This window comes from Aptenodytes forsteri, unplaced genomic scaffold (assembly GCF_000699145.1).
Source record: "Aptenodytes forsteri isolate BGI_AS27 unplaced genomic scaffold, ASM69914v1 Scaffold372, whole genome shotgun sequence".
In the NCBI taxonomy this organism is placed as follows: Eukaryota; Metazoa; Chordata; class Aves; order Sphenisciformes; family Spheniscidae; genus Aptenodytes; species Aptenodytes forsteri.
The window spans coordinates 148,339-156,975 of NW_008795404.1; the positions used below are offsets into that span (position 1 = coordinate 148,339).

General features: G+C 41.9%; 1 protein-coding gene across 1 annotated transcript; it reads left to right on the forward strand.

The window, feature by feature from the left end:
* Positions 1-2,882: 2,882 nt before the first annotated feature.
* Positions 2,883-7,293, forward strand: LOC103900093 (gastrula zinc finger protein XlCGF49.1-like). Its single transcript, XM_009280684.1, has 2 exons — positions 2,883-2,988; positions 6,559-7,293. The coding sequence occupies exon 2, from the start codon at positions 6,583-6,585 to the stop codon at positions 7,153-7,155; it is 573 nt and encodes a 190-aa protein (XP_009278959.1). The 5' UTR covers positions 2,883-2,988; positions 6,559-6,582; the 3' UTR covers positions 7,156-7,293.
* The last annotated feature ends 1,344 nt before the right edge of the window (positions 7,294-8,637 follow it).

An 8,637-nucleotide genomic window follows, 5' to 3' on the forward strand; every position in this document is an offset into this window, starting at 1 on the left:
CCCGCAGGCCGCGGGACGGTGTGCTCACAGCCAGCCTGGGACAGAGCGGGTAAAGACAGGGGTTTGTATTTGTAGTGACGGTGCTTAATATTGTGTGGGAATTGGCCGTCAGCAGTAAGTGTGCTCGTCGTGAAGGAATTTTGTAAGGCTTAGCTTGAAAGTTCAAAAGTGGCCTCCTTTGTCACTCCCATCACACTAATCTCTAACTTTTTAACTGATATACATATGTCCATATATTCATTTGTAGGAACGTTTTATGTGTTCTAACACAATTTGTAGACAGCTGTATCTGTTTGTCTTGCTCCTTCTGTGTGCTTCACACCGTCGGGAATTAACTGCTATGCTTCGCTTTTCTGCTAACGTGGAGTTAGGTGGGACTCCGAGTCCTGTACCCGGTTCCGTGTGTGAATGGTACCAATGGACAAGACACCTAAAAGCTGCGAAAAGCTTTGCCAAGTGTGGCACAAGATGTGGAAGGATTCATAACATTTTGAATGTGTTTGAATAGGGCTCCCAGTGGTGGTGTTACAGAGTTGGGAATGTTTGTTTTTTGTAAGCGCTGCATATGTTTTATTTGAACTCTTAAAGAGAGCACTCAGTCGGTGGGTGTCGGTGCTCTCTTTTTTTTTTTTTTCTCTTTTTTTTTTTTTTTTTTTTTTTCCTTCTCTCCCCCCCCCTTATAGTTTTTCTGTCAGGGTTAAGAAATCTCTTTGGGAAGCTCTTGTGAATGGATTGTCATACCCTACAGTGTTTCTGTTGTGGCCTAAGCTTTGTCCACCGTAAAGAAAAAACCTGCAGTGGGGGCATTGAATGTCTGGCCGGACTAATAAGGGGGGGGAGCTAAGAGCATTTTGTTAGTTTAGGCAGCCCTTTATTGTTCTACTTGGGTGGGAGAGTGTGTGTCATCAAGGCCTGGATTTCCCTCTTTACTGAGGTGAAATCTCAATAGCGAACTGAGAATGAAAGGTTTGTCCGGGCAGCAGCAGAACATGAAGAGGGGACTGAGGAACTTGACTGGGCTTAGAAACAGGATTCTGTTTTTCAGCCGCTTTTTCAAAGTATCAGGTCTGCCTTCCCACAGTGCCTGGGGCCAGGAGGAGTCGGAGAGGAGACGCAGTAACATGCTACAAAACAGAAAAATTTCTAGGGAGGCCCTGGACTCCGACCTCTTGCCTAACAGGTAATTGCACAACTCCGGAGTTGTGTAATTAGCCCTCCGGAGTTGCTGAAAGGTCTGCCACGGCCTTACGTTTTCTGCCTGGGACACAAAATGGTTCCTTCAAGGCGGGAATCCCTGCAGAATTGAAACGTGACCTGGGTAAGCAGTTTGCGCTATTATTCTTAGGCCCAGACGAACAACACGAAGGGGGATTTGGCGCCTCCCGTTTTCCTGTCGCATCCACCACTTGGCGCTTTAGTACGCCTGTCTGAGGGACAGCACCTGTTTCCAGCCTAAGGAACCCAGGTTGGGCTGAAACCCGAGGTGGAGGCAGTTTCTCCCGGCGGCGCCACGAATGCCTCCAGAGGTGGGACGAGTGGGCGGCAGGGGTGGCAGCCCCTCCATGTCCCCTGACCCCGGGCAGGCGGCGGGTGAGGGGGCAGTGGGGCGAGTCCCAGCGGCTCCTGGTCTCTCTGCTTGTTTCTAAAGACTCCAGTTTTAATGCTGTGGTACTTACAGTGTGCTGTAATAAATTACTATGACGGCATACTGTGGATGTAGTTACACAGCCTATAAAAGGAGAGTAAATGTGTGGTCAAATCGTGTAGAAAGTAGCTCTTTCTTGAAGTCAGAAAACTTGGAGAGTTTCAAAATCATTTTGTCTCCATTCTGCCAGTGCACCCACATGTGCTTCCCTCCACCGTAGGACTCGCATGCGTCTGCCTTAAGATAGCTCTTGCAGTAGTGTGCTAAGCATGCCTTCCTTTTGAAGGCTGAGATAGCATAACATACCGTATTTTTAACATACTGTATTTTTAAATATGACTTGCAGTTGGTAATAGAGGATTCTATAGCTAGTGCAAGTGATGGTATTTGCTGTCCAACAGTTTTTATATATTTTCCAAAGTTGAGCTCATAAGAGCTGCCACACTGGTGGAGACTGAAGATCCACTATCTCAGTTTCTTGACTCTGACAGTTTGGTATTAATTGATTTCCAGCTGTCGCAGCTGGAAAAGCACTCAGCTTTTTGAAAATGCAAATTCTAAATAGCAGTGAGGAGAAAATATGTATTATTAATTTTATTGCTCTTACGTGTTACATTTAAAGTTATGGTTATGTAGTATGAGAATTATGTAAACAGAATAACAACTTAATGGGTTCATGAAAGAGCTGTTCAAATACTGTAAAACTGCATTATCGTTAATGAGATACTAAAAAAGTGCTGTATTTTATGTATTGTCCTTTTCTATTAACATGTACTTTATTTCAGACAAAAGCTTTAAAATGGAGTTTATCAGGGCTGAATTTTAATCTTATATAGTAAATATATTTGTGGAATTCCACGGTGAACTGTTCTTTGAAATACACTAAATATTATATGAGTTGTATAAACTGTATGGCATTCAGCTTTTTAAATGAAAATTCATTTGGTGTAAGTTTAACAACTTGTAAATGGTGCTTCATAAATTGCAGAATTATCGCCTACTTTATATTTGGATTACATCCAAGGAAGACAAATTCTAGATAAGCGATAATGAGATTTCAGTGAAAACTGGTTGTTTCAGAGCCTTGTGGTGATTGGTGTATGGGGGAATTCCTGTTTGTTTCTCTGGGTTTTTTGTGTCCCCCCCCCCCCCCCCCCCCCCAGCTTGTGGTAGTAGCAGTAAAGTATGTAATTGTTCTTATTTTAATTCTTCTTTTTTGTGACCCATTCGGGTGACGCTTCTTGATGTGCATATGTTTTGTTGCCCTTGCCAGTCCATCAATACTCTTCTCCTGCTGCTGCTGACTCAGAGATGCAAGAGCAGATTTGATCGATCTTCATCAGGTATTAAATACTAAGGCTCAGCAATTTCTGCACAGTTTGGATGTAGGGAAGAAAAGGCTACCTACTACATGGCTGTAGTGCTAGAACTAGAATGGTGTTGCTGGAAAGTTAGTTAGGGTATGTTTTAATATAATGATGAAGAACAGAGGCAGGGTTAGCTCTGAAATGTGGGAGGAGACTGACATAAACTGGGAAACTTGTGGATTGACAAGACACTGTCATTAATTTCTGAGAAAAGTAGGATCCATGTCAATGGCGTAATTAGCCATTGGCATGCCATAGGCATGGCAAAATGTCAAGATGCTCAGTGCCAGCAGGTTTTTCAGACCTTGCATTACCCTTTTTGTCTCAGCCTGGGAGAATCTGCAGCTGCCATAGTTCAAGCTCAGTGATGGTTATTTGCGTAACTTTGAATGGGTAAAGCTTGCTTGTCACCTAGAAATAGCTGATAGTTCTCTAGGAACCTGAACACTGCAGACAGCAGAGATCATAGCAGAGTGAAGGCAGTAATTGTGCAAGCGGAAAGTGTCAGCGTGGAGGAGCAGTGCCAGTGGTTCAGGCAATTCTGCTTCCAGTAGGCTGGGGGTACCTGTGGGGCTTATATGCAACTGGAGTTATAAGCTGAAGGCAGAGAGACATACGAAGGAGCAGATCAAGGGCATGCATATCCTGTAACAGTTCCTGCATATCTTGCCAGAAGAGCTGGGTCTGGGAACGTGGTCCAGGTAGCTGCACCCAGGCAACTGTTCCAGCATAAGGTTTCCATCTAGGACCACTCAGAGGCTGGACATGAGGTTTTATACCTAAGGCAGGAGGGAAACTATAGAAATGTCATGCCTTTGACTCCTTCTTGCAGTGATAATTTGTCTATAGTAGGCCTTTAAAGTTCTGCCATCTTAGTTTTTCCCAAAGTGCCATCACCTGCAGTTTTTCATGGGGACAGCTCAGAGCTTTAGGGACTGATAATCTGATGAGGGATTTTGTGACGGAATCATGAGGATGAGCTATGAAAGTAACAGGAACCCATGAGATCCCCATGACTTTACACAAAGTGAAGTAGGTCAGCCTTAGTACCTACAAGAGGGTTTCTTTCCTTTTACCTGCCAGGTGGGAACTGGAGACCTCAGCATGCCATGAGTTATGCTGAAATGTGGAAGAAGCCTCGGAGAATAAAAGAGAGAGGCTTTAAGGCTCAGGCATACAGGTTGTCACAAAGTAGCAAGCTAGGTAACTCAAATCTATAAGTGCACTTTGATGAAAACTTAAATATAATATGATTTATTCTACTTCAACTGAAGATAACCAAAAGTGAAGGAAAAAATAGAAGTGAAACTTTTTCTAAAATTCCTGTGGAAAACAAAGCATTATTTGTACTAGTTTGAGTACTATGCTGAGACTGTCCTGACCAAATTCTGGTTTCTGTTAAGAAGTACTTTGCACAAAACGTTATGACCATTCCTGCTTACAAATTTAAGATACAACTAAATCTTCTACTTTAAATCTCCTGCATTAAAGAAATAAATGCACGGATGACGGATTAGTTACCTATTTCTGTCATATCTATACTCTTGGTGAACATTCATGCATTTCAACATCAATGTCATTCTAAAAGTAAAAGGATTGTTATCTCCCTTACACAAGTGGAAGCTCAAAAAGACTTAAGGACATGTTAAAAAGTAACTTTCATTGGGACTTGGAAGTACTTGGAAATAAACTCCCAAAGTGATTCTCCCAAGAGTGCACATGGGAGGAAGTGACAGAGATGGGAAGTACTGGCTTAGAAACCCTTATTTGGACTCTCTAAAACTACTTAACGTTACTGGCAGTAGGTCTAGGAGCTAGTACCGTGATCTTAAATGCACCATTCTTTAAAATTTAATTCAAATTTGACACAGCAGACTGAGAAAAGACTTGTAGTCCAGTGTAGATTCAGTTGAAGAAAAGCAGTGTGTATTCCTTTGTGCTGGGATGAAAGAATGCTCCTCCCACGTGGCATTTTAAAGTTCGTTATTTCAACTCCATAGGCAAACACCTGTGCCTACGTCAAATGGGAGTAAGAATATACGTGACCAGTGGTGCTCTCTGATCCATTCTGTAGCACCACAGCAGTGTGAAGAATCAGGGTCAGATGGGTACTTATTTCTCAAGGATACCTGATATGACTTCTAGTGATTTGAAGGCCATACCTCTACGGCGATTGGTTTATTTCTAGGCTTACAGATCCTTTAAAGGCTCTGTAGTGACCTCTGTGAAGATGGTAGCTCCTGTGAAGTTATGGGAGTCTTCCAGCTCTCAGCTTAACTGGCCACAGCCTAATTTTGAACAACCAGCCCAGAAAGATGCAGGATAAAGCAAGCAACCAGAACTCAAATACAAGCTGCTTTCAGTTGTTAAAGAACTGAAGGTCCCTCAAGAAATGGGTAATAAGCTATACATGATGGGAGCACATAGGTTTATGTACAGGAGAACGGGGAAAAATACTGAGGATGGGATGGAAAGCAGGAGATGCTTCAGGTGCAGGATTTAGCCATAATACGGCCTGATCAGGTGGCTCTTCTCTAACATTTGGCTGGCTGTTCTAGTAACCCTAGTTCAGGTGTCTGTACCAGCAAATCCACTATCACATCTGGCACCTCAGCAAAGAAGAACATGAAAACAGAAATTATGGAGTCCATTTTCCCTTTTGCTCTTTCAAGCGAGAGGCTTTTAGTTTAAATGAGGGGGATGAAAGAGGGAAGCTTGCATTAATCAGGGGATTTGAGTACATAAGAAAAAAAAGTGGGTCTTACTACCATCAGGTTTGTCCCCCAAAAAATCTTGCCTGGTAATGCCTTAGGGCAAACACAAATGAGTAACTCGCATGTTTTTATAGAATAGAAAGTAGAAAGCAGTTTGGCTTGCCACATACCTAAGGTATGCAGGTATAGGCATAACTCGGTTATTCCTGTGTTGAGTTTTTAACTATTAGTTGAATCAGACTATGTCTATTTGAGTTGGATTTTAAGTCTTCTAAGCCTGTCCTTTGCAAAAGGTCAAATTTAATGGTCATAATGTTCTCTTGCGACTTTAAAACTTGACGATTGCTGTTCTTTCTTTGATAATAGAAAATAGTATCAATGCCTTAGAAAACATAAAGCCAATGTATTTCTACCCCTCTTGTAGTACCGAGCACAATGAAAGCCTTGATCTTGGTTGTTGTACAATTTGGATTCAGTTCAGGTTGTGATATATGTAAGCATATTTAAATTGCTACTTCAGGAGGAATAGTTAAGCCAATTGGCAGTTAGTTTGTGCCCCCCCAAAACCTCTTCTGGCTCTTTCTGGTTTTCCTGCCCATGTTCCTCAGAACCATTTCTTTCACTGCAACTGTAAATTATATTCTGAAAGCTGAGGATAAAAGATTCATCATCCTTGAGGTGGCAAAACCTAATTTTTGGTTATGCTATTGTGTGTTTTCATACTACTCTGCTTATTCTTAGCTCCAAAGTACAGGTACTAAAGAATTAAGTCTCCTATTTGCAGACAATAGAAAATTACTTTTTAAATTTTTTTTTTTTTTTTTACCTGCAGTGGTTGATAGACTTGGAGAAAAAAATGGAGACTCATGACCAGGAAGGGCTTGGATATACGGAAGAACACAAGTTGTCATCAGGAGATCTAAGAGAAGACGTACTCCAAAATGGTGACCTAAGTTGTCAGAAGGGTGAAATGTCTCAAAATACCAGTTTGAAAATACCCTCTGAGGACAGACAGACAGGGATGTCTGGGAAGAGAAACTGTAATGTGAGAGAATTCCAGGACATTGTGGTCTCAGGAAGAACTTCGCCAGGACAGGGTCCTTATCAGTGCACTGTGTGCAATAAAAGTTTCAGCAGCAGCTCAAACCTTCTCCAGCACCAGCGTAGCCACACGACAAAGAAGGCTTACAAGTGCATGCAGTGCGGGAAGAGCTTCAGCCGCATCTCATCTCTGACCCGGCACCAGGCAGTACACCGTGGGGAGCGCATATTTGAGTGTGCAAATTGTGGTGACCGTTTCACACGCAGCTCCAGTCTCACTCTCCACTGGAAGACTCACGAAGGGGAGAAGCCCTTTGTGTGCACACAATGTAGTCGGCATTTTAGTAGTGCTTCTGAGCTGGTGGCTCACCTGGGATTACACACATGAATTCATTGTGGTCCTTTGTGCCTCAGCAAACTGGAACCATAGGTATAAGGAAGAAGCAATCCCTCTGTAGGACCACGTTGCCTCTAAAAATTTTTTTCATCTGGTGTACCTTAAAGGTATGTGCAGGTAATACTGAAGAGTGGCAAAGCAAAAAAAAAAAAAAGGCAGCCCCTAATCCAGAGAGCCTGGTTGGAATATCAATTGCTAAGAGTCCAGTGGCTGAGGAATGAATCCCCTCTCTTCTAATGCATAAGCCTCTGTTGGGATGGAAATAGAAGTTAGTATTTATTTAAAAGATAGAAATAGGATAGGTTACTGGCTGAGATGAGAGCTAGGAACTTCAATGATAAGTTTTGGTTCTGAGTTCAGGTACAGGATGACCTTGTGCTAATTACTTTGTATCTCTGTCTTTATGACTCATAGTTTAAAAAAGAAATGTCTTTTTTAACTTAACTTTCTCAGTGTAGAGTGTGGACTTATGCATGCCCAGATACTACAGTCATTAGAGACAGATGAGTTAGTAGCTTAAAGAACAACTTGTTCTGAAAGCCTAAATGTCTCTGTCCTTCGCTTTTTTAAAGGAAGATTTTTCTAAAACCCTGGGCTTCAGAAGTTTTTTCATCTTTTCATGGAATTTGGGTTCCTAACTTCCAAAGGCACTTCTGAATATTAGCCTTTTGTAATCATCCAAGATTTCTGAAGGGATCAGTGCTGAAATGATGTATTCTTTCCTGCCCAGTGCTTAATAGATCTGCATAACTCCTTGGCATCAGCAGAAGGATTGGCTCCTCAAGTTAGGAGTCTCCAACTAGAAGTCTTTGTTTCCTAGCTTGCTTAAATAATACCTAGTTGAAGAAAAAGGAATGACTTGAAAATTGGACTTAAATCTAGAGATGCGAGAGTAGTGTCTCTGCTATTATGGTACGCATCAGGATAGTCAGACAGAAGAGGACTTTAATTTTACTGTACAATTACACATTTAATGGAAAACTGGGCAGTTACTAAGAACTGAGGTGATTGTCCCATCCTCCCTGTCCCCTCTTGACTTTCACCAACTGAGTAGTTTCTCCACTGAAATTAGACCCCGTCTTATGGGACCACAGAGATCAGGGTATTGATTTATTTCTTTTTTTTTTTTTTCACTGAGACTAAAGGATGAAGAGAGAGACCCTAGGGTACCAAAGCATGCTAGAGAAGTTGCCGTTTAATATTAGAGTCTGTTCTTGATGTGAGTCCTCCTTCCTTTAGGGCCTTGTTGGCTTTTTTGTGGGCACAATTAGTAGTATTAATGCCAGAAGACTATTTTTGTATATTAATAAACACACAATATCTTGAAGTTGTATTTGTTTTTACCTCCTTTCACAGAGCTTGCCACCCAAAGTATCTGGAACAAGGATCTGAATCAGGAGATCCTGGTATTTTTAAAAACTGATTTCTAAGACATAACACTATCTCTGACTCACCAGTCACTTCATGCATGTT

What these genes read in the sequence shown, in the direction of transcription:
- LOC103900093 (XM_009280684.1), top strand. Translation starts at nt 6,583, where the DNA reads ATGGAGACTCATGACCAGGAAGGGCTTGGATATACGGAAGAACACAAG.